General features: G+C 45.1%; 1 protein-coding gene across 2 annotated transcripts in view; it reads right to left on the reverse strand.

The window, feature by feature from the left end:
• Window positions 1-20,095, reverse strand: part of KLF7 (KLF transcription factor 7) — a 73,553-nt gene extending 53,458 nt beyond the window's left edge. For both annotated transcript variants that reach the window (XM_062004784.1, XM_062004783.1), the window contains exon 1: window positions 19,740-20,095. In XM_062004784.1, the coding sequence (XP_061860768.1) occupies window positions 19,740-19,841 (102 nt within the window). In that variant the 5' untranslated portion in view covers window positions 19,842-20,095. The remainder of the gene's footprint in view (window positions 1-19,739) is intronic.
• Between the last annotated feature and the right edge of the window lie 6,213 nt (window positions 20,096-26,308).

Raw genomic sequence — 26,308 nt, forward strand, 5'->3', positions numbered from 1 at the left:
AGCATAACTCGTGACTTGGTTGCCATCAATTGCAGAAGAAACTGCAGCACACTGAACATGCAGGCTCTGCTCAGAGAGCCCCAGATCTGCTTCTACCATCACCAGAGCAAGGTTCAGGGGTCTTCCTACATTTTAAATGTCTCAAACTCTTCCCTGCTCTGCAGATGTCCCATCACTACCCAACACCAAGCTTGTAACACCTGTTAAAGCAGCACGATGTCAAATGGCCCCTGCGAGTCCCTGAGTGCCCCTAGGCATTTCAGTCCTCCTGTCAAGCCTGCTAATGTGTCCCTTCCCCACCAGGAGTAATACGTGAATTCTTGGAAGCAAAAATGGCATTAAAAGTCTTCTTTACATGCGAGCTAAGAGCTTTCTTTGCCTCATACTGTTTTTACTAATAAATATAATATCAAGGTGATCATGTTCTTCTCAGCCTGCTCAGAGTATTCTGTAAGTAAAACCTGCAATTGGCAATTTATCACATGTTAAAATAAAAGCCACATTTGATTTCTCACTGCACTTAAAAGTGACCACGTGCAGTCTCTGAAGCAGATTGATCTTTTTAACAAGGTCATGAGTATCGGCCCTAGGATGTTGTGAAGAAAAACACCCTGCACATGTTTTTCCTTCTACACTGCTTTCTTAGTGATGTTTTGCTCACTTTCTAAGCAAAGCGGAAGCCTCTCCTGTTCCCGTCACCCTGTGTTTATCCACATTCCAGCTGCCAGTGGCTGCTCCTCCAGGCTCTCTCCAAGGGCAAACAACTGGATCTCACCGCAAAATGCATTTTGACAATTTTGAACTCTGAGTGGGAGTGAAGTGGGAGCCCTGAGAGCAGAAATGATAGAGGCAGAGGATGGTGGGACACCATGAAAGCTTTTGAAAGCATCACTCCTCCAGGCTAAGACAAAAAGCACAACACACCCTTGGGCCTAGTGAAAGGACTGGAAAATGCACTTTAGGAGGCACAGCCTTAGGAATCAGAATAAATCCTCCCAGATGTCCCTGGTGACAAAGCAGCCCAATTTGATCAATACAGCAGCATTATTAACACTGTGCTACCTTACATGAGGATAGTCGTATGTTCTTGCCTCTGCTGAGTGTGGGGGAAGGGGTGCAAATTCCTACAGCAATTCACAGGAGAAATATCTCTCAAAATCATTAAGACTGAACAAAGACTCTCTTATCTATTTCTATGTAAGCTGCTTTTTTGGGAGAGCTCTGCTTCATTAGTATTCATCAAGCTAAGGTGGAATCCCAGAAACAGTGTGTGCATTATGGCTTTCTCAAACATATATTTTGGTTTTAACAACTTTAAGATCCCTATCTTCAGGGACTTTCAGACACATAAATGGAGATGGTTAACAACAGAGGTAGCAGTTTACGATTAGCAAAAATTGTAAAATTATTATGAGGATTAGGGGTTGATTTCAGTGCATTTGGATTCAAACAGAAGTAATGGTAGTAAAAAGGTATATAATGCTGCCACTCTTGAGCTCCAGACAGAGTCGTGGCCTTTCTGTGTTTGGCTCTTGAAAAACACAGGCAATCCTTGTGAGTGACTCAGGAATTAGCAGGAGAATGGAACGGGAAGAAAACCAGTTTTAGCTAATCATCTGCTTAACCATGGCCAGCAAATCGGAGCATTTAGTAAAAACTAGGTCTTGTGTGTGCCTCCTGATGAGTTTGAAGAAGGCTAGAGAGGTACCATGCCTATGCCACATGACTCAGTATTGAAGAAAACATAGCAGAGAAGCTAAGGGCTGATCAGTAAATACTGACTGCAGTAAGGACTGGCTGTATTAATAAACACAAGACCAGTAAATAACCTTTAAAACCAAGAGAAAAACCTTATTACTCACAAAGAGAGGTGTGTCATCCATTGCTGGAATGAAAAACTACCACAGAAGTGCTGCATCAGCACAGCCATTTTTCTGCGGCACTCAGCTGGGACAACATATTGTCATAAATGGGGTAAACAACACACTTGCTCCCCCTCCACAGGGATGAAATCATGCCACAAATACCCTCTGCCATCTCTCCACCAAAAAACAAAGATTATCAAAGCTAGACCTGCACTAGGGAGGTGAAATGCTGAGTTTGAGCACAAGGCCACCTCCATACTCTGTCTGCCAAGTGTTTCCTCACCAGAGAAGTGTGGTGCTGCTCCAGAGCTGCTGGCACAAAGTCCTCCCAGAAATGGTTGCAGCAAAAGTGTCTAGACAAAGTAAAATTAAAAAGAACAAATGATATGACACTGCCCACTGTCTCCAAACTAGGGCCAGATTCTCAGAGAGAGGAGTAAATCGCTAGCACTGTAATCATCGCTAGTGGAATCATCTTAATTTACACTAAGCAAGAATTTGGCCCAGAAAAATATTCCTGTCAAGTTTGCAGCCAAAAATTCCTCTACTAGACCACATTCCAACAGTTAAACTGCCAGGGAAGACAACTGCAGAAAGAATTTAATGAAAATGGAGATCAGGGAGCTAGTATCTTTTTCAAGCTCTGCTCTCAACTTCCTCTCTCCAACAACTGAGTGCTTGGTTGTGCCGGTTTCCCAGCATGTAAAATGGGCATGCTACAGCTTCCCTGCTCTCTAAGGGCAACAGCTGTGAAGCGTCTTATCTGTTCAAAGCCCAATCATCAAATCAGACAGACATATGAATGCTATAGACCTCTGGGTCTTGGATGAAAGGGTATGTATTTTTCTCTGCTGAAACAGTTCTGTCACTACTCTTCGAAATTCTGAGCTTCAAAAAGGCAACTTGCCATTTTTGGTTCCATGACTGTAGCTGTCAGATCCTCTGACTTATCAGGGTACTGCTGAGTGGTTTTGCTGCTCCAGACTGCACAAATTTGCTGGCACAGTCCCTGGTACGGAAATAGAGGTAGGCAGAGAGAATATTGCTTTCCCAAAATTTTCTAAGTCGTATGTTATTTCTGAACTTCGACTTTTGTACCAATTAATATCTGGATGGACAGTGGATATTCTGCATACCCCTCTGTTTTCAGCTCTTCCAGGAAGTCATTAGATGGAAGAACACATGCAATGCACAGACCAGTGCAAAGGCCATGTGGTGCTTCATTGTAGCAGGTCTTTTCTTTGTTTTCATTCCTTAATTTCTGTTAGAACTTTTGGCTTTTTAAGTGCTGGCCTGCAGGATCCTTACCAACAGCACATGGTTTAGGACCTGTTTCTTCACACTCCTCACATTCTACACAAAAAAGCCTCACAAACCCACAGCTTAAGAGCTTGCTGAATACGGGGAAGAAACCTGACAGTTCTTGTGAGAACTTTTCTGAGAGGCAGAACCAAACAAAAAACCAGCAGGGCCTCACTGCCCAAAGCCAGCTGTGCACCTCATTGCTATTTGGCAAGGCCCCACTGTTGTTAAAAACTCTAGCAGACCCTGTATGGGACAAGCAGCTTTCCTCCTGCATAGGAAGGAATCACTCATCTTCTGAAACACCAGGAAAATGGGGTTTTTTTGCCATGCAAGCAGCCCAAACTGACTCAAAGGTGTGGAGATGGTTAAAAGCAGCCCAGCAGACAAATCCAGCAGGAAGGTCCAGTGCCTGGGGTGATGCACCAAGTGAACCCCAGAGTGCCTTGCAGGCTGGAGCAGCTAATACTCCCTGCAGCTCAGGCAGGCTTCTTTGAGTCATGCCAGCAGCTTTGGCAAATCCTCTCTTAAATGCAATGGGGCCAGGTTGGCAGGGAGCCACAGAGCTCACAGCCACCACAGCCACCCACCCCAGTGAGGGGGATTCTCCAGAGGGACAGTGGTAGGACTCTGCCACTCACCCTGCAGCACTTCAGGCAGGCCTGTTCCCTGCCTAAATAGGAGCAGCTCCCTTTGCTCAAGAGAAGAGCAGAGGTGTGCTGTGTGGGCATCGAAATCCAAGAGGCCTTTAATCTTTAACCATGATCCAAGTTGAACACCCATCAACCACAAAATCAGTAGTCTTCATCTCATTAACCACCATACAGATATTGTTTCCCAAACAAAGGGCAGTAACTCAGAGGAACCCTGCTCTTTCTGATACTAATACCACTAATGTGACTTTCAACCTCACAATTCTAATTGTGTTTTTAGGCTCTTCAAAATGCTGAAATCTTCCACAACTTGCTGTCAATAACCAGCACTTAGAACCAGCTACCATCAAGTCATTAGCGGCAATTTGATTTCATCCTGGTTAAAGTCTGATCTGTTTCATTAAACATAAAAAAAATGTAGCATCAATTTTTTTCTGTTTCCATTTACTCTGCTGGATCACAACTCTCACTGCAAAATCATGCAACAAATCAGAAAAGGAAACCAATAAAAAGCTTTAATTGTGGAGAAAAGCAAGGAAAAGGGCTCAAGGAGGAAATGTTACTATTTTTTTTTTTATGCCAGCAGAGAGAGGCAGTATATAAAGAAAAGCACATAGGGGCAGGAAGTAAATCTTTGAGATTGAATTTGGAGAAAAGACAAATTAAAGCATTTATGGAATGAAAAGCAACACAACATGCACATTCAACACAAAGCAGAGATCCAGTTAGGTTAAAAAGGGACCTAGAACAGATAAGACACAGAGAAGGCCAATACAGCTTTGAGGACATGCTCTTAGCATCTGATATATGGAAACATGGAGATGGAAAGTATGACAAAATTGAAAGGGACATGTACATTTATTACTGTATCACATCTGTTCTACAGTCAGTGTTATAATCTCCAGCCAATGAGCAGGGGTCTCATATCATATTTAGATAAAAATCCTTGAAAGAGTTAATATGAAGATGGGAAAAAGCATCACAGACTGTACAGCTATGATCTGGGTGACCCTAAACAAAGCAATGGACTTGCTCATGGAGAAGAGAGAATATGAGAAGGAGAAGAATTAGACACAAATAGAACAGAGAACAGTCAGATATTCTCCGTCGTTAGGTTTTAGCACATGCTTCCAAGGAAAGCAGGGCCTCACGCTATGTGGATTTCAAATGAGACTAGAAAGCATTACCAAGGCATACAATAAAAAATGGCACTTAGGAAGAAGAATTTCATGATCTAATATTGCTTATTCCTGAGCTTGTTTCTGGGCCAGATCTGCCTACATGCACAGTCTATGGTTGCTGGATAAAGGCAGTGATCCAAAATGCCCTTTCACCATGTGCATCCTGCTCTTGAACCTCATTTGCCTTCAAAACTAGCCAGTAAGGTCCCCTTGCTGAACACAAAGTCTCCCCTGACTTCCGAGGCCTGCGTGTAGTCTGAATGTGGCCCCACATCATGACATGACATGGACTCCCTTTTTATTCTAGTCAGAGCAGGAGGAAGCTTCCACCTCTACAAAGCTGGTCTCTCCTCTCAGACACATTGCCAATCTGACACATAGTACGTGTGATGGATTCTCAAAAGGAAACATTTCTGGCCACCTGTACGTGCACATACAGGAATCCTTCATGACTCACATTTACTAAAGCTTTTTGACATAATTAAAACACACCAAAAAAGTCTCGAAGAGGACTTAAGAGAAGTGGATTTTAAAGTTAAAAAGGGCCATTCTGATAATGATCCCCGGACAACAGAGCCCACTGAAGTACACAAATGTCTCCTTTAGATGCTCATTTACACTCACTTTTGGGTTGGTTTGTACTGCTGGATATGAAAGCCCAAGGGTAAATCAGAATGGAATCTTTCCATTTTCCCATGCACTGAAACTGTCCTTGTCTGTTTTCATTTCATAGATAGGTATTACTGTTCTGAGGCAATGCCCACACCAGACATCATCCTACCTTGCAGTCTTGGGAAGAGCACATTTAGAGCTTAGAAACATCTTCTCAATTCCCTCCTACTCTCACATCTTCTTAATTTGAAAAACCAAAGAAAACAAATCATGTTACTTCCTTTGTTCTATAGAGGGCAGCTCAGGACCTCCCATTCTTTCATGGAAAGAAAATGTCTTTCCAGTACAGTTTCCATTATTTATTAGCTGAAGGTGGAGGAAGAAACAGTATTTATAGGATGCCTAAGGCCACACTCACTATAAAACAGAAATAAGCCAATGTGGCTAGAGCACAACTTGGTGGCCTACTCTGAAACATATTTTAAAATGCTCTCTCTCATTAGAACACTGAGAATATTTCCCCCCTCCCCCTGGCCCCAACACCAGGGAAATAGATTTATGAGAGTCACAGAGCAGCAACATTGTTTTAATTTAAAAAAGTAATATAGATGTGTTGTTTTCTGTCCACATCCTGATATTTATTCCACATCCTCACAAGACCTGAGATTTGTATAAACCATTTTCCTGCAAGGTGTCAAGTGTCTTCGTGGACACTGGACCAGTATAAATCCAGTATTGCTGCTGTGACTTTGGTAAATCTGCATCAGTTTGTAGCAGCGCGAGATCTGACTCACTGTCTGATCTGAAATCCCCAACGTGATGTGGGTACTATTCTTCCGCTTTACAAAGAGAAAAGGCATCCAGCACCAAATAGCAAAGGCTTCCTTGACCTTTTCCACTTAAATCTAAAAAAATGGAAAGGAGACAGAAATTCCCATACATATCCCACAGTGCAACAACATCTCACCAGAGATGCAGCTTGCTCAAATAAATACTGACTGAACTACAAGGTGCTGCCACTGATACAGCTTCACTACATGAAGATAATCCATGTGAGACAGTCTCAGTGAGGAGGACTTTTCAACCTAAGGCATCCACTCAGTGTCCAGCTTGACAGGCACTCAAGACCTGGAAGATGAGTATTCAGCATTTTCTACAGTCATATGCGCTGGAGGTATTTTGGAGTAAGAAACCACCCATGCCTTACTTCCCTTGCTCTCCTTCAAATGTGCTTTTCAAAGAAATGTCACATGAATTTCTCATGTCAGGAAACAGAAATCCCAATCCAGCCTCTGTAGGGCTCTGTGCACTTTGGTATTCTTCATCGAGAAACTGTGAGTCACCAGTTCACCAAGCCCTTTACACTAGAAATACACTGGCATTCTTCTGTTTTCCTTCAAACAACTGGGGTTTATACATGTTCTAAAAAAACCACCCAAGCTCAGAAAGCTTAAGATGAGTTAGGCATGCTCAGTAGAGAGTATTTAAACTGAGTACCCTGAAATTCATTTCCTAGCATCCAAAAGAGATGTCAGTAAAAGAGTGACTCTCAGGAAACACAAAACTGTCTTGAAGTGAGCAGAAAATCAGGGCTGCCTGAAGAGAGAGCTTTGTGCAGTCAACTCAGAAGTACAGGCTGGTGCCATGACACTAGACTGTCCTGTAGGCATTTGAAATGAGCAGAGCAAGCCTTCTCCTCCACCTTCTTTAACACCCCAATCACCATAGCTCCTGAGGCACTAATCGAAGCAAACACCTTAATCCAGGGAAGCACTGGAGACAGATTCCAGCCTGTGTCTGGAAGGTTTCATCCTGTAATAAATGGATAAAATGGCAAAGCTACTCCTGACCTTAACTTTACAAACACCAAATGACTCATTCCCTGTAGAAAAAAAAACCTCACAGATTAAACTAGGCCCTTTCACTTTTCAATAGTTGTATACAACAATTTTTCTTTTCACTTTAAAAACACAGAAAAGGATGTGCTGATAAGAGAAGTCTATGCTGTTTTCCTGTGGTAAACAGTAGGAAACTACCCCAGGTGACATCCACTTACCTTGAAATTCCCAAACCTGCAAGAGAAAGCATCTTACAAGCTTTTTCACTGGGTCACATCAGCACACATCAGGAGTCTATTTCTTCTTCTAAGATATTGCAAACATCTGAAACTGCAAATGTTTCCTTCCTCTGGTCTTATCAGACAGAAACACATCCTCCTCTCATTATTTGACTGCAACCCTCACTGGTCACAGAATCATAGAATGGTAGGGGTTGGAAGGAAACTTTAAAGATCATCTAGTCCAACCACCCTGCAGAGCAGGTTCACCTAGATCAGGTCACATGGGAATGTGTCCAGGCCGGTCTTGAAGACCTCCAAGGAAGGAGACTCCACACCCTCCCTGGGCAGCCTGTTCCACTGCTCTGTCACCTGAACAGTAAAATAGTTTTTTCTTACATTTAAGTGGAACTTTTTGTGTTCCAGCTTCATCCCATTATCCCTTGTCCTGTTACTAGCTGCTATAGAAAAAAGGGATGTCCCATCCTCCTGACATCCACCCTTTAGATATTTATAAATGTTAATAAGATCTCCCCTCAATCTCCTCTTCTTCAGACTAAACAGCCCCAGTTCCTGCAGCCTTTCCTCGTATGAAAGATGTTCCATTCCCCTGATCATCTTGGCGGCCCTGAGCTGGACTCTCTCCAGCACCTCCCTGTCCCTCTTGAGCTGAGGAGCCCAGAACTGGACACAGTACTCCAGATGAGGCCTCACCAGGGCAGAGTAGAGAGGGAGAAGAACCTCCCTTGACCTGCTGGCCACACTCTTCTTGATGCATCCCAGGATGCCATTGGCCTTCTTGGCCACGAGGACACATTGCTGACTCATATTTAGCTTATTACCAATCAGGACTCCCAGGTCTCTCTCTGCAGAGCTGCTCTTCAGCAGTTCAACCCCTAGCCTGTACTGGTGCATGGGATTGTTCCTTCCCAGATGCAGGACTCTGCACTTGTCCTTGTTGAACCTCATGAGGTTCCTCTCAGCCGAACTCTCAAGCCGGTTGAGATCCCACTGAATGGCAGCACAGCCTTCTGGGGAATCAATCAGTCCTCCCAGTTTGGTGTCATCAGGGAACTTGCTGAGGGTACACTCTGTCCCCTCATCCAGGTTGCTGATGAAGATGTTGAACAAGACTGGCTCCAGAACCTATCCCTGTGGAACTCCAACTTGATTCTGTGCCATTGATCATCACCCTCTGGGCTCTGTCATTCAGCCAGCTCTCAATCCACCTCACTGTCCACTCATCCAAGCCACACTGCTTGAGCTTTCTGATGAGGATGTTATAGGAGACAGTGTCAAAAGCCATGCTGAAATCAAGGTAGATGACATCCGCTGTTCTCTCCTCATCTAGCCAGCCGGTTACGCCCTCATAGAAGGCTATCAGGTTGGTCAAACAGGATTTTCCCTTGGTGAATCCATATTGACTCCCCCTGATAACCATCTTTTCCTTCATATGTTTAGTGATAACATTCAGAATGAGTTGTTCCATCATCTTTCCAGGGATGGAGGTCAGGCTGACCAGCCTGTAGTTTCCTGGGTCATCCTTCCTGCCCTTTTTGAAGACTGGAGTGACACTGGCTTTTCTCCAGTCCTCATGCACCTCGCCTGTCCTCCATGATGTCCTCCATGTCCATCACGAAAAATGATGGAGAAAGGCTTAGCAATCACATCAGCCAGCTCCCTCAGCACTCTAGAATGCATGCCATCAGGTCCCACTGACGTATGAACCTTAAGCTTGGCCAACAAGTCTTTAACCTCTTCCTCTTCCACCCAGGGCAAGTCCTCTGCTGTCCAGGCCATCCTACTATCCTTGCTGGACTGGGCTTCCCAAGGGCCAGCTTGGCTGTAAAGACTGAAGCAAAGAAGGCATTCAGTACTTCAGCCTTCTCTGCATCCTCGGTCACCAGGGCACCCTCTGTGTTTAGCAGCGGGCCCACATCCCTCCTCGTCATCCTTCTGCTGCTGACGTACTTGAAAAATGCCTTATTACCGTCCTTGACATCCCTGCCTAAATTTAATTCTAGAAGGGCTCTAGCCTTCCCAGTTGCACCTCTGCATGTCTTTCACATGTTTCATAAAGCACTACCTCTCGGAGGCCTCCGAATCAGAATTGCCTTTCTCAGCACCAAATACAAGCTCCCGGTTTCCTCAATTGTGCAGGAAAGCCTACAAACATGACTTCACACTATCCTGAAAGATCGGAAAGCAAATAGGAAGAGGAACACGCAGTTTCCTAAGAATCTGATGTATTGCAACCTTCAGATGTTCACAACCAATTTAAGGTGCTGGCATAGCTCATGCCTGGGGAGGGCTGTAACTCCACAAGAGTGAACTAGGACAGCCACATCAGATGGAGACTATTTTGCTGAAACTGACTTTATTCTCAAATCTGTCAGTCCAGGGCCCCTTGCTTGTCCCTTATTGTTTTAAATTGCAGATAAATTTAAAACACAAAAGCCAGAGACCAAACTCCCCCCTCCCCCCGGAGTTCATCCCCATTTGATCTAGTCACTGATGAAGGAGGTTTCTTTTCACTGGCACTGATTTTCCATTGAGTAGCAAATGCAGCCTCTCCAATGTTCACGTGTCAGAAACAAAGCCACTTCTGGCCTGATGCTTTCCATATGAAACACCAGCTCCCATCTTCCTTCTCCCCTCTCCCTTCCTCCTTTCCATACTTTATTACTCACACAGCAGCTGTTGTAGCTTTCAGAGGTGTAGAATGTTTTCTTCAGAGCAGTATAAATTTTCCAGGCTGACAGGGGAGGCCAAAAGAAAGAAAAGAAAAAAAACAAATCCCAAACCAGGATTATTTAGTATCTTTCACCAGCTCAAAGCAGACAGCAAGGTCGGGAGGACTAGCACCCTTCAAACTGCTGTGCAGCCACAGGAAAAGAACAAAGGCCCTGAATCGCTCACCTCACCCAGCACCCTGGGATGTAGGGCACCTCAGGCTCAGTGGTAAGCCAGCAGTGCCAAGGGAGGGTGAGTGCACTGACTCCTCACCAACAAACCAGCACAGTACCTCACTGGCAGCAGCTGACAAGAGAAGAAAGGAGTGACCAGCAGTTGCCAGGAGCTGAGGAAAACATGTAATTGTACCACTCCTGTGCATCTTGTGCATCAAGGTGCCTTGTCAGACCCTTACCCAGAGAGCAGGCACCTAGCCTAGGGACCAGAAGTATTCAGACATTGCTTACAGCATCACATAGGGCTGTGGCTGCAGTTCTCAAAAGATGCAAGAGAGTCACAGAATTCAGAGTTTGGATAGCTTTTACTAGCCATATTGCTAATAGCTGGGAAAAAAAATGAATTGAATTTCAGGGGCCTAAGCCCTGGAAGGGAAGGCTGAAATTGACAAGAGCTGAAAATGTTAGCAAAACCAAGTCTCTCACATAAAAAACAGGGCCAGGCCCTCGGGACAACTTCTAGAAAGTAGAACCAGGTGAAACATTTCTACCAAACATTCTCAATAAATTTCTCTCTTTTTTTTCTCCCAGTTCAAAGTGTTTTATTGGAATGTATTGGGTTTGGAGCCACCACATCATCCACTGAAATTTCATACATCCAAGATGTAATCAGGAAAGGCAGACCTGAATCAAACAAAGCAGTGACTCAAATCTAGGTCTGTTAGAGAAACACTTAAGTGCTGTGATGTGGCCAATGTCCATTTTGGATGTAAAAAGCAAGCAGACATCTCTCATTCCTTCTGCTCTTCCACCCACTGAACACTTTTCACAGTGGCAATAAAGACAGGCAATTTAAGGTAGTCCCTTGCTTCACCCCCACTAGCACAAAGCAATTTCTCTCCTGGGCTGGAGTGAAGACAAGTCAGCAAAAATTGTAATTGTTTACAAACCGAAGAACCTTCCTGATGCTTGAAAGTGAACTTTGCCAACTCAAGAGTAAAGATTAAAACCAAATGTCTAACAGCATAGTGGCCTATTAGTAGTGAAAGCATTTTAAAAATCTAATTTACTTGTCATGATGCATGCATTTTCCTCACCACACAACCCAAACTAACAGTCATTTTCACTTCGATTTCCAGTCACTTCAGTGGTACGGGAAGAATGCTGCGGTGTGAGAGCTGCAAAAGCAGCAGGTGGGAGAGATGATCCCGCCCAAAAAACACAAACCCTACTTTCAGGGCTTTTCTAATCATTTGGATGGAGATACTTCAGTTGATGGCAGTTTCTGCCAGAACATGTTGGTTTACAAAGATCTGTCATGGTCAAATGTCAACCCCATGCCATTGTCACTTTAAAACTGATCCTGGGAGGCTGCAGGTGTACGGACAGGATTTGTAAATCAGGACACCAACTGAAACATCTCAGAAGAGCCTCTCACAGGCCAGCATCCTTTTCCTTTATTCATGCTATCTCCCAAGCTTGCCTGAATCACTGCCTACTTCTCTGTCCCTTGCAGAGTAGGAGCTCCTGATCCCCACATAGGATTTAAACCCTAGCTTTGCACTCAGGCCCACAATGCTGGGAAATAACCATGAGGATCAGGCCATGTGAGACATGGTCTCACCATTATGACACTTCAACCTGTACACCTGCAGGACCTTCAGCAAGCATTCATATGCAGTCTGCGCATAAATGGCTCAGCCTCTGGTGTACATTCTAAGGTATATACCACATGCACCTTAAGAATTTTCTCCAAACAACCCATGTAATGAATACACAATTGCACTAAGCAAAAATGCTCTGGACTGGAAAGGAACCTTCATGTGTAAGGACAAGGAGAGGACAAGTAACTGCTTTAAAAGGATTAAGGGTGTCAGAACAGCTTAATATGCCAGGGCTGATATATTAAACCTTTTAAAGAAAAAAAAAAAGAATCCCACGTCTTCCAGCTTGACTTTCCTACACCCAACTCCTACACCTTTTAAAACCTAGAGAAGGGGTCAAGTTAGTGCGAGGCACAGGTTGTTTCAAAAACAACATAGACTTCTGGGAAAGGGGATTTAAGCTTCCTTTTCAGATCCTTTTTTTTTTATTTTTCCAGACAGGCAATGTGGCATCTCACTGAGGGCTCCTTGAACAAGAGCTGTCCTGTGCATTTGGCACCTGCCAGCTGGTGTGGCAGCATTTGGAGCAGCTTCAGAGGGGCTGGCTGCTTATCTCCCCATGGCTTTGCACAACCCTCTCCTACCCTAATTGCTGCGCTGGAGCATCACAGACCCATAACGTGAATCCTTGCAGTAGGCCCATGAGAAAGGAAGAGCTGCCAACTCATCTGGTAACTGTAGAACTGAGAAGCAAAGGTTTGATGTCCTGATTAAATCCAAGATGTCTATCTATCTTTGAGCATAAGGGCTGAAATGATTCCTTCTAAAAGAGATATGAGACATGAACCCTGCTCTCACAACCAGCCAGCCTTCCTCACCAGCTGCTGCCAGAGCAGGGGTGGCAAATACAGCCTGGTGAACGCAGCAATATGCAAGATTTTTTTCTGACGTACACACCTATCTCGGTACTGCCAGCTCTCAAAATAGCTCTGAGTCTCTCTCTCACCATAGTGGCACTTTCTTAATGCAGCTGGAATCAAGTAAGTGTTGGAAATACCAGGGGTTGGGCTTTGGTTTTTAGAATAAAAGACGGTAAAACAAATCTTTAGTAGCTCAGAAGCCAGGAAAGTAAAAAGAATATAAAATTTAAAGGAAAAAATCTGTGATTTTAAAGACAATCTCAGTCTTTGGGAAACAATCTCAGTGTTTTGGGAAACAGGCATACAGTTTTTTAACTCAAAGTGTTTATGCTGGAAAGGAGATACTGCCAAGACAAGTACCAAACTCAGACACTCAAAACTCTTGTAGCACCTATCAAGACTAAAGCCAATGGAAGAAAACTGAGACAGACTCAAATCCAATAGCCTCAAGCTGGGGAATATACCTGTGTAACATCTGTACTTCAAACCTGTTCACTATGCAGGAAAATTTGTGAGGCTCTTTCCCTGGCAGGTTTGTTTGGTTTGTTTGCTACAGAATCCACTGAACCCTGCAGCTCAAATGAATAAAGATTCATTTGGACCATGGCAGAAGCATCCATAGTACAAAGAGGACCTATAGGAAGAAGAGATTCAGCAATTTAGGTAGGTGATTCCTGCAACTTGAGCCTGAAAGACACCACAAAAATGGCACTTGCAGCTCCCGAGTGTTGCTGAGAGTTTGGAATTGGTGGGGGCACTGTATATGAATATGTATAGGAATGGGCAGGAGGCACTTGAGATTCCAGGGAAACAGAAAATAAAGTACGAGTGACCCAGCACCATTTTCGAAAACACCTTTATTAACTCTCAAGAATTCAGGTTTACCATCAAAAAAAGGAAAATCACCACCATTCAATACTTTAGATTTTTTACGAGGTTTAGATCATGATGATGACAATGAAAGCTTACAATTTTTCTTCCTTTCTTTGGTGTACCATTACTCCATTGCTTAATGTACTGAACATCAATGCTGCTTTGTCAATCCCTTTGCAAAATCCCTTTGCTTTATAACGATAATTGCAATCAAGGTTGTTTGTATAGTGCTACAGAGTCAAACAAAACAGCTTTCTTCTCATTTCCCTATAACATTTCCCAATGCAGAATGGATATGCAACACTCTAGGTGTTTCTCAGTAGAGAGTCATTTGACAAGGCATCAAAACATATGGCAATATCCAGAAGATACTGTTTGCCTTCACTCTGGAGGGCTTAAGTGTGAAATGACTGCCTGGAACTGAAGATCTTCTGCTGTTTCCATGTGGAAGTATCACATTGCAAACAAGCAACAAACAGATCATGATTTTCATGTAGCCTATTCAGTAGGACATACAGAAATGTGTGGGCTTAGGGGAGGGGAGGTTTGAGCATACCAAACAAATAGCAGAAAATATTTTCTAGTTGAGTACACACATTATGATTGTGCATTGCTTAAAGGTATTTACTCCATTTCAAAATCACTTGGCAGAAGTCATACACATAATCTCCTACTTAAAGGTCTGTAAGATGGATTGTAGGGCTCTACATTTTCCTAATGCCAAGAAGTAATCACTTATAACAACGGATTCAGTAATTAAAGAATAACAAAACGATAAAGACAGAAAGTCAGTCTTTCAAGCTTTTCAAATTTGTCTTTCCTCTCTCTTTCTGTAAGGTGACAAGAGCATGCTTTCAGCACATGGGAGCAAGCAAGCAAGCCTGCAGGTATAAACGGACCGGCGCTCAGTCTGAAATATGCTGTATTACACATGTGCCTCTTCTTGGAAGTCAACCATTTCTGCAACTTAATTCTCAAGAGGCATGATGTACTATAAGCACTTAAGAAATGTGTTACACTGTGACTGGAACCAAGATGAAATAGCAATATTAAAAGAGATGGTTTAGTTTATGTAGTGGCCAACTATGCCATTTAACTAGAATAATGGAGACAATGGGGAAGGAGAAATGTTCTCCACTGTGACTTATTCCTTTCCAGTATCAGTGGAAATTTTTCCTATAGGCCTAAAAAAGACTCCGTCCGCCAATTAGAAGTCAGCATTAAGATCTAAGAGTTCTGCTAGATTAAGTCATCTCAGGATACTCTGCTCTCACACAGCACAGGGATCTCAAAGCCCTTTGACAGAATGGGTCAAAACAGCCTCCCAAGTCCCACAAAGACCATGCCTTAGCATCATTGTTGTCAGTCTCACTTCAGAAAAGGGAAACTGAGGCTTGAAGAATTTATTAAAAATATGCAAAGAAGGCTCTATGACAGAGTCAAAACAGTTAAACAAAGGTTTCCTTGATCCTACACTTCACAGGAAACATGCACCTTCCTGGAAAGGATCACTGCTGCAGCCGAGAGCAGCTGGGTCAGCCAAGGCAAGAGGAAACGTTACCAGGCAATAATTCTCAGGCAAACAATGTAATGCCATTTCCCCTTCTGCCAGCCAATTAGACCTGTTCTGCCCAATGACACATGTGGGAAAGGCTGGCTCCTTTAGAGTAAAGCAGGGTTTGGCAGCTAAGCCCTGCTGATTTTATACACCTGCACCAGCTACACACACAAGAACCCTGTGTGTCTACCTGCTCTTTGTGCTCCCATGCTCTGGCACTGGGAATTGCTATACCAGAGGCTGCCCCAAAATATCGCACACCCCTTCTCCACATAAGGATAGTGAGTCCAGAGTCCTCTGAAGCTTATGGAGACATAGAGATGGTTCGAAATTTTACTCCTAGAAAGAGACATATCTGTCTACAAAAGATGCCTCCGGCATGCTGATCTGTTAATGATCACCATCCCCCAAATGACATCTTGAAGGTCCAGCAGAAAGAACAGACTGAAGCCACATCTCCAGCCCTTCCCAATTCTCAGCTCTGCTCTCCCTCTCTTTACAGCCTGGCACACTGAGATTGGGACCACGTGCAACCACACAGGCTATACTCCTCACAGTCGCTTCCCTCAAAAACAGCCTCCTACCCACTTCCTTCCTCTGCAGAGTAACGAGGCACTCTAGCCTCATGTTGTGTCTCCCAGCAGTCTGGTTCCAATCTCAGGGATGCCATATCAGACAGCTAGTCCCAGGAGCAATGGCAACTGTGGCCAGAGGTCCCCCCGCTGCACCGCAGCAGCCACACAGGTGCTGAAATCTTCACCCCCGCCCCCGCTCCACCCTGGTCCTGAACTGCAGAGTCAGCTTGCAAGAACAGAGAACAGCTAGGATGGGTTCAGAGCCAGGATGAAGCGCCTGGCAGAAACACACAGATGCTGAGATACAATCCAGCTGACGCATGGTGAACACCTCATTTTCCAATGCACAGAGCCCACCTCTTTAATCTCTCTCAGTGCTGTGGCAACTCAATGCTGATGGAAAAGCCAAACAAAGACTAAATACAATTCTCTCTCTCCTGATGCTTCATCAGGATGATCTCCTCACTCCAAGATAAATCCCTCCTGATCTCAAAAGTGTTTTGCCTGAAAAAGTACATCCAAAGCTCACAGAGTGAAGCTAAGCTTTTGTTGCCTAAAAACCAAGCTCTTCCTTTCTAACATGTTTTAAAACAATGGGAAACACATAATGGATTCATTTCCAGATTCCACCTCAGGTATTTTCAGTTTCACAGTGTAAATTATGTCCAGGGCAGAGCAAGGGGGTTTTTTATTTGTATTTTTTCCTTCCAAAAGAAGAAACCTACACAAGAGATGACACTCTCTTCCTACACAAAATCTGTTTGGTTTGTACATACTGCTGGGTTGTTATCATTCAACTCCAATGCTAATTGTCAGAAGCATAGATACCAAACTTGGTCACATTTCTTTCACAGTGAGAAGGAAAAAAGGAAGAGATCAGCTGACTGCATGCAAGCATTTAGTAACCTGCGTGTGCTGCCAGTGCCCTCTGTGAGTGGTGTTTCACAATCAGAAATACAACAACTGCCCCAGCTGTGCAGTCCTCAGCCAGCAGCTACAAAAGCATGGTCCACACTCAGGAGAAAAAGAAGACACGACTGTCAACATTTGCACTCAAAGGCGTGCTCCGATTTTCTGTGGAGCAAGTGCATCTTTTATGGTATCACAGTAGACACCTTTTTTAGGAGCAGGAACTGGCACAGACTAACCTCTCCACATCAAGCACTAGCAGCTGCTAACCACAAAACAAGTGGAGCTCACACGGTAAGGAAGCTTGCTCTTGACCCACACAACTACTTTCCCCCTTTCAAGAGAGTGAAGTAATCTCCCAGGGCACTGCTTTGCTGCTGGGAGAAGCACTGCTCTGGAGCTTCTGGGGAGCTCAGGTATGGCACCAGAGCTCTTTATGGAAGCAGAAGCAAGGCCCATATAAATGTTTTCACTCAAAATTAAAGCTGTTGCTTCCCAATTCTGATGCTTCCTGCAGGGCTCAGTCACTGCCCTATCAGCTTCTCTTTCCTGGGGTCTTGACTGCAGCCTGACAGGATAGGTTTAGAAACATACGCACATGCACATACATCCCTTGTCCCAAAGTTGCCATGGTTTGACTAAAATAAATAATTCCCCAAGACCCATCTACATTTGCAAGTGATCCAGAAGAATGAAATCGGGGTCTCTGTGTCACTGGGTCTGCCAAGCCTGCATAACAGCATGCTCTGCACAGCCAGCTTCAGCTGCTACCACCACTGACACATCAGGTTTGCTACCCCTTGTTTGGAAGGAGAGCCTGGGCAGCATCAAGGGAATAAAAACAAAGTGAAAATACAGGATGTATTATTAAACACCAGGCACTGGTTGGAAGACTTGAGGGAAAATAAGGGAAAATGTAATAAATTATTTTCAAACATATGAGGAGAATCAGTGGGGTTTAACCAGGAGAGTATGAGTTTAAATTTCACAATAGTAACAGTGGCCTTGGGTAGCTACATTGTACTGTATAAAACAAACTGGTGTTCTTCCACCCATAAAAGAAAGCAGCAGGAGAGGGAGTATCACACGCAGCACTGCCTGAAGCATGCTGGCTATGTCAACAGATTATCTCGCTTTGGACTGTCTGGACTGTTATTAATATGCAACTGAATATGCAATTGATCCAACAACAATGATGATATGAAATTAATTTCTTAAACGAAATTATATTAAGCTCTTCAGTTTAATTAGCATGTTAAAAATATAAAAGGGAAGCAGATGTGACCATCATGGATGTGCAAGCTGAACAGTCGTAACAAAAAGCATCCCCTCCCCCTCAGAGGATAAAGCAAAGTTGGATTGGTTATTTTGCAAATTAAAATCCTGAACGTCTTCACACTGTAGCTTGTCAACAAACCTCTCCTGTGTGTGCATATACACATACAAAGCTGAAGCCGAAACAGTTTTACTAGGTAAATCTTTAACGATCCAGGCCCAGTCCAGCTGGATGACAATGCTACAGCCCAAATGCTCTCCCAAAGCACTACCATCCACTCTTGTCTTGACACACTTCTAAGAAAAAAATAATATCTCAAGCTGTCACTTACTTGAGACCCAGCACACAGTACCTTGACACTAGTCAACAATAATGTTACTGCTGGCAAATCGAAATCCAGTGGCTCGTTATTCTCACACCACTAGTGCCACAGGTCCCTGCGCAGCATTAGCACCACATGTCATCCCAACCACACTCCACTATTCCTACCCACTAGTGGATTTTTTTTTTATTTAAAGAGATACTAGTTTCCAGAATTTCGCCTGGCATATCACCGCTGCCAGAAAACTGTAACAAGACATAGAATTGTCTCCGTAACATCCTGCCATAACAAGGAATCTTGTCTTCCCTTTTCCCTCAGTATCCCAGCTAATAACTGCAGATCTATGCATTTGGGCTCATGGTTCAGTTCATACAACTCTTCCTTGTAACCTGATCTCCTGAATCTTATTTATCTATGCCACCAGTCATTTTAATGCATTTGTAATACTTGATTTCTATCTTTATGCTAATTTTGTCTGCATATTAACCCTTCACTACCTCATAACATGCTGGTTTCCTGGAACCAGCCTAAGGCATCATTGTTTCAAGATACAGCAAGAAGTGTGTTTCTTCCCACCTTCCACAAAAAGGGGGAAAAAAAAGAAAAATAACTCACCTCCCTAGTTACAGAATTTAGCCTAAAACCTTTTGCTAGTGCTTCCACACACCTGCCCATCCCCTCATCTGATTTAAGCTATGATTTTTATTGGCATATACTAATTACCTGAAAATAAGAATTATCTATTCCATTTCCACCAGCTGCCAGTTGTCAGCACTGGCTGGAAGTGATCGGCATTGTTTAAGAGAATGACAACAGCGCAAAAATAAAATTAAAATAGTAATCGTCATAAAAACAAAACCCTGAAGAATGCCACCGGATCTCAGGTGTTGCCGGGCGTGCTCAGAAAGCACTGAAGGCAGACAGATTTGAGTGGACTGCTTAGTTTGTCATAGCAAAAAATACAGAGATTTAAAGGTCTATCCACGCAGAAAAAAACCCAAAACCAAAAATAAACAACAACAAAAAAACCACACCCAACCCTGATTTAAAGAACAAAAACAAAATAAAGTCAGAAACGCCTGTCTGCGCTTAAGAGATTTACAGGAGTAATTTAAATTATTCACCTGCTGCCAGTTTTCCTCCAAGGATGGCAAAGCTGAGAAGTAGCCGGTGTCGTGGACAAGCTGGAGTTCCTGGAATATACTATAACTAGCCAAGACATCCATGCTGCTGCTGAGTAAGACCCTTTCTTTCTGCTTTTGTGTGTGTTTGTTTGCTCGAGTGGGGGGTTGTTTTTGATCATAAAAAAAAGGAGGAGGAAAATCAACCAATGATAGATCCAGCGTCCCTTTGGCTTTGTTTTGTTTCAGTCACACTTTAAAAAAAGAGAGAGCGAGCGAGAGCGAGAGAGCGCCGGCGCGCACCGAGCACCCCACGGCCGCCGCACCGGGGTACGTCCCCGCCGCCGCACACCGCACGGCCCCGCGCCGCGGCCATGCGCGCTCGCGACAGCCTCCCCGCCCCTTCGCCCTCCCCCCGGCTTATTTTCGGGAGACCACATTCCCCCTCCCCCCCCCCGCCCCCGTTTTCCTCTCACCCTCCCTCGGCAAACCCGGCCCGACCCCCCCCGTGCCCATGGCCGCCTCCCGGCCGCGCCGCTCCGCCCCCGGGCCCGGGCCCGGGCCCGGCCCCGGCCCCGGCCCCGGCCCCCCCAGAGAAGGCAGCTGCGCGGCCCACTCAGGCAGCGCGTGACCATGTAGGGTAAACGGCGGGGCGGGAGGGGCGGTCCCGTGGCGCGCCTGAAGTCACTGCTGCCCAATGGCGGGGCCGCTAGCGGCGTGTGGAGCGGGGCCGAGCCACCAGTGGCGCTGTCTATTGGTCGGGAGCGCGGCTCCTGCCTCCTTCCCGCGGCCGCGAGGCGGTACGAGGCGAGCTATTTTTAGGGCGCTATATAAGGGGGCGGCGGGGCGCGCGGCAGTGGTAGAGTGTGTTGTGGGTGCTTTTGCGGGCGGGTTACTGTTGGTGTCGGCTGCATCACCGCAGCTTTTGAGAGGCCGAGTGGCGTTGGGTCGCCGAGCGGGCTGGATACGGGGGTGCTTGCATCCGTGTGCTGCTCTCTAGCCATCCGCCCTAGACTCCCTAGGGACCGAGGGTGGCCAGACCGACATAAGGCTTGCTTTCTCGGTCACAGGTGGCAGGGTAAAAGGTATGCTGAGGAAGTTGGAAGGAGGCAGAGCAAGAATAGCTGGCTTAAGGAGTATGTTTTCAGTTGTGTGTGGAGACCACAGCAGCCTAGCTTCTGAGGCACAGGCAGTGCTGGCTGTCAATCCAGCCAGGCCAACACAGGTTGTGTGCTTGTTAAGGTGTCTGTCATGGTATTTAACTAGGCTTAGCTGTAGGCTGAGCCCTGAGTGCTAGTTTGGGTTGACTTGTGAGCTGTTTGACCTTAGTGTGGTTCAGATCTTCCCCAGAATTTGTCTGGCACTGGACATGGTTGCATTTCTATTTTTGGAAGGATTGTACAACTGAGTGTGTTCATTTAATGATGGGAGGGTTTATCTACTAATAGAAGAAATAACATTCTCACTTTGTTGCTTTCAAATTCACAGACCCCTGTAGTCCCATCCCCAGTATTGCCAGGGGATCTAACTACCAGGCTGCTGGATAAGCATCCACCTGGTGCCATTTAATGCTGAGTTGTCAACTGTGTGAGTTGGATTGGATGTTGAGACAAGCAGATGCTGCTAAGGTGGTTCATCTATCTGGTTTTAGACCAGTTGTGCCACATTTGCCTTAAGTAACTAAAATGTCTCTACTCGCTATTAACTTCTGCAACTAGATGAGTGTCTGGGCCAGGCCTCAGCTGGTATAAAGTGGTGTAGTGTCACTAGTACACACATCTCATCCCAGGTGTCCCACTAGGATTGATATGAAAGTGTGAGGCAGCAAAACTCATCAGTAAGTAATTAGTTCATGGTATGTCTTCTTTCTTGGTGATGAGGCAAATTGCCTTTTCCAAGGCTGTGTCCATGTTAATAATTCTGAAAGCCATATTTGAAGAAAGCTGCTCAGAATAAACCCCTAAAAAAGCCTAGATGATGGCTGTACCAACCCCAGATTCTTCTAGGTTCTGTCAAGCAATACTGCATAACTATAGAATAAACACTTCAGAAGCAAACACTGCACTGTAGTTTGAGGAGTCAAATCTAGAGGTAAAGGGGGAAATAAAGCTGTTACTGAAGGAACTGCAGTAATTGTGAGAGACTGGAATTGAGCAGTTGTCTTAAGTAAATGGTCTTGCCTCTGCAAAACACTTTTCATTTGGGTGTTGCATTGCAGAAGCAGCAGGTTGGCTTGTGGGAGCTGTTGGTCCGGCCTTGACTCTGAAACTGCAGGTCTGGATTGTCCAGGGGCAGCTCCCTTGAAGGTGGCTTTTTTCTGTGAGCTGCTTATGAAAACAGTGCCTGTTTCCCAGCCTTCATGTAGGGAGCTGTAGGTCTCAAAGGACCATCTCTGGCACCTTTAGCTTGGCAGAAAAGCTACATGCAAGGCTGGATGTGAATAATAAACTGCTCTTTCTCTTAAATGTGTCTATATATGTGTAAATGTGTTAGTGGGAAGGTTTGCACAGCGAGCACTGCTGGAGAGGTCTTGCAGACTGTCATTACCAATTCCAAGCATGCCTCAATCTGGCAAAGCGCCATTTTTCCTGGGCACCATGGGAAGGGAAAATTTGAAGATGAGAGGAGGGAGCTGGATTAAGGTAGTCAGATCTGGAAAGAAGCAGCACTTGGATATCATAACATGACTCCCATGCCGAAAGGCTTATGCAAGAAATACCTGTTTCAGAAAAAGCTTTTGATAAGCATTTATCCTTAAGAGCTTGTGAGAACAAGGCCATGTGCATATGCAGAGGCTTTTTCTGACCTAGGCAAGGAAATAGAGGACAAAAGCAGCAAAGGTTCATGGTACAGACTAATTAAATGTACCTTTTTGTCTTCAAATGTTGTAATTCTTGTGGCTAAAAAAGGTTATGTGCTATATTTCAGGGCCTTGTTTAGCATAACTGCTGTTTAATACACAGAAAGTTTAGTGCTCTCATGTCCAAGCTCCCCACTAACACATGAGAGGACACCTGGCCTGTGCAAACTGGGAGTTGCTCATGCTTTGGTTTATTGCAAAGCTCATTGTATGGCGGGCAGCCCAGGAGGGCAACCCTCTGCCTATGATAATCCCTTCTGTTTGCTACTGAGTATCTTTCATTTGAATCAATTGAAGTCTTTTTGCTTGTCTATCTTATCTTGAACTTTCTGCTGAACACTCTGTAGGAAAAGGCAATTTTCCACCCTCAGGGTGAAGGGTGTTCTCAGTTGGGAAGCTCAGCTGCTGTACACTAGCAAAGAGCCCAGCCCATACCCAGGTTGCACTGTAACTGATGGCCAGATCTGGTGAGCAGATGCTGGTCTGCTGCTCTGACTGGCTTTAGGAAGAATTGTGTCTAAGGGAAAGATTTTGGCTGTGAGCCTTGAGGTGAAGAGCTGGGCTACAGATCTGGCTGCTTGCCTGAGTGGTTTCCGGGCAGACATTATGTTTTTATTGTCTTGGATACTCTGCTTTGGAGGTCAGTTGAGAAAGCAGAATGGGGTTGTCGCTTGGCAGAAGTAGAAAAGTCTAGACAAAAAAGTGATGATACACTGGGTATAATGCTGTCAGTCCTGCACCTGAGGTAACATCTACCTGTGCAAACCTGGAGGTAATGGAAGGCAATTTCTGCTAAGCTCTCTTTTTTGTCCCAGGCTGTAGTGACCTTACTCTTGGCAGATAGCCACTTTCCCTGCTCCAGCCCAACCACACCACCCATTATGGAGAGCAATGCAATTGAATGTGGAGGAGGAGCCAATACCTCCTCACTGCTACACAGCTGGCTCAAGGGCACAGAGGACTATGCAAAAATTCAGGCAAAGGGAGCAGGCTGGACCTGCAGACAGTAAGGATGGGTACTTCAGCCATAGCATGGATTTGTCCCATAATATGTAAAAAGAAGAGCCTGGATGGGGAGATCAAATGGCTAGCCCAAATCATTCTTGTGATTTGCTGAAGTGTCAGGAGGATGCAGGGAGGTTGTGGCTGGTTGTGCAATAGTGCCAGCAGATCTTGGCATCTGGGGAAAGGGAAGGGGTGGTAATGGAAGTGGGTAGTCATAGTGAAAGGAAAGAAAGCATTTTCTTGTTCCTTTTGTCTTCTAGAGAAAGGGAAAAGGTGACTTCACTTACTTGTGAGAAGGGGTTGAATTTCTCATTGTCTGCTCTGGGACTTCTGGCAACAACTTCTTCTACTGTCTCCAAGTTTGGAGCAGAGAAACACCCCCTGCGCTTGGCTGAGTCTCTGCAAGCTGCTGGTGTGTGTAGAATCCCAACTTTGGTTACTCTGCTTTCCCTTGTGATATTTCAAGCCCAGGTACCTGTGGGACCAATGATGAGGGGTACCTAATAGGGAACCACCAGGGAAGACTGACTTTCCAGGAACTTTGAGGTGTTGGTTTGCTGTTTCATTGCTTTGATGTGAGTGGTGACAAGGGTCTGTAAAGCCACTAGGTGTTGTATCAATTTATAAATATTTCACCAGATGCACTCCCTTCGGTATCAATGAAGCAACTGCACTGAGATCCCCTGTACACAGTTCATGATGCAGTTCTAAAGCCCATGCTCTTCTCTGTCACAAAAGTCCTAGAGCACTTTCTCTGTGTGTCTAGGCTAGCAGTTTTTTCTACTATCACATCTGTATCTTAGGCTGCCAGCTGCATCTCTTCCTTTCCCCATCTCAAATTGAGAGGCAATACAGTTTTCCCATGCTTAAAGTCTGTGACAGTGTTGGCATTAGTTCTTCAGTCAATGTTGCTTACGGAGGAGACTGTGCCTGCAGATTGGAAGGGTTGAAGCTGCTGCTGGTTTTAAAGCCTTGCAAAGAGTGAAGGAGAGCACTGAAAAGCCCATTGAAGCACATTTGTATTTGCAGCTACACCTTCTCCAGGAGTGGGTGCAGAAAGCTATTGCTGAGGAAGGGGAGGACTTGTGGTCTACAGCCAGGTGGCACAGCAGGAGAGCTCACAAGCCACCTTGCTGTTCAGATTTGCCACTTCCTGATACCTGAATGTGTCTACATCTGTATCCATGCCTGATGAGAAACAAAATCCCAACAAGCATCAGGAGGCTGAAAGGCAGATAACTTCCTTTCCAAATGTGAAGCATTTCTCCACAAGCCCTGGGCATCCTCTGTTTTCTCTCCAGTTGGATACCTCCTACCCTCCCAACCTCTTGCTTCTTCCTGAGACCTCCGTTTCCTGGAGAATGGTCTGTATTGTTGTCCCTGTGTCCTTCTCCTGTCCCTGCACAGCAGTGTTTCAGTGACCTGAAGAGTAGATCAGTTTTTCGTGCATCCCTCTGGCAGATGCAGCCCAGAAACAGCATCCCAAGGGCACAGGTGACAGGTGATTTCCCTTCCCGTCTCCCTGGGGAGTAGCATGGATGTAGCTTGCAGCAATTGCTCTCACCAGTGCTTGGCTTTGCCTGGACAGGCCACACTGTGAAGCAAGATGGTGGCATCTCCCTGCTGGGCCTGTGTTGGTGGGAGTTGCCTCCTGGCATCCGTTGAGCCACAAGCTACTCACCAGATCTGCAGTGATGGAAAGGGACAGCAGAGCATGGCACACCAGGTTCCCATGCCTCTCCTCCTTCCTAAAAACAGGCACCAGTTGGCTCCCCTTGCCTTTCAAATCAGTGCTCTGTGGACATTGCAGTGGGTTTAATTACAGGGCAGCAAATGAGCACCCTCCAGGATTGGAAACTAATGGGTTTAACCATAATCATAGCTTAGGGCATCCAACAGCCTTCAGTGGACTTTGCAAGTTAATCACTGGCCAGACGCAGAAGATACTTGGTAGGAAAGCAGGACATGCCATCCTGAAGAAGAAACTTTATCCAACTGGGTACTCTGGGCTGAGACAGAAGACAAAGCCTGATGCTTCAAGGGAAGGTTAGGAATCATAGCTGAATGGGCCTGATCTGAATCTGGCCTGGAGGCTTTTGGCCCTCCCTGTCCTGAAAAGACACCAAGCACACTTGGCATAGGATCAAGTTTCCGCTTAGTGGTTTGTTCGTGTGCTCTAGGATTTTCATATTTCTTTTAGTCATTTTTACCTTATGGCTGTGGCTGGTTGCATTAGGAATTGGACTAATGCAAAGAATGCAAAGCACTGCTGTCCAGGAGAGCACTGCAGTTACTCTCAGAGCAGTCTGGTGATGGGTCAAAGCTTCCAGAGGCAGGTAGGTACAACACCAGTGTTACCAATGGGAAATGGGATTTCCTTTAGATCCCACCAGGAGCTCTGAAGCCATTGGGATCTGACTGCTCCCTCTGCTATCTTTCAAGTCCTCCCTTCTGCCCAAAGTCATCTGTATGTTTCTGAACTTCTTGGCAAGGACAGTTATCATTACTATTCTGTTGGTGTTCAGCACCTGACATAAACAGTCTCTGATCATATTAGTAGGCTCTCAGTATTCCCACAGTACAAATAATAAATAATAATGAGTTGCAGGGAAGACCTCTGAGTCTCAGACTCTGGCCCGACTCTTATGCCTTCACATGAGGTGTCTGCCTTGTAGACCTTCCTGGGCTGCTGCTGCTGGCAGTGCAG

Source organism: Colius striatus, chromosome 11, assembly GCF_028858725.1.
Source record: "Colius striatus isolate bColStr4 chromosome 11, bColStr4.1.hap1, whole genome shotgun sequence".
Classification (NCBI taxonomy): Eukaryota; Metazoa; Chordata; class Aves; order Coliiformes; family Coliidae; genus Colius; species Colius striatus.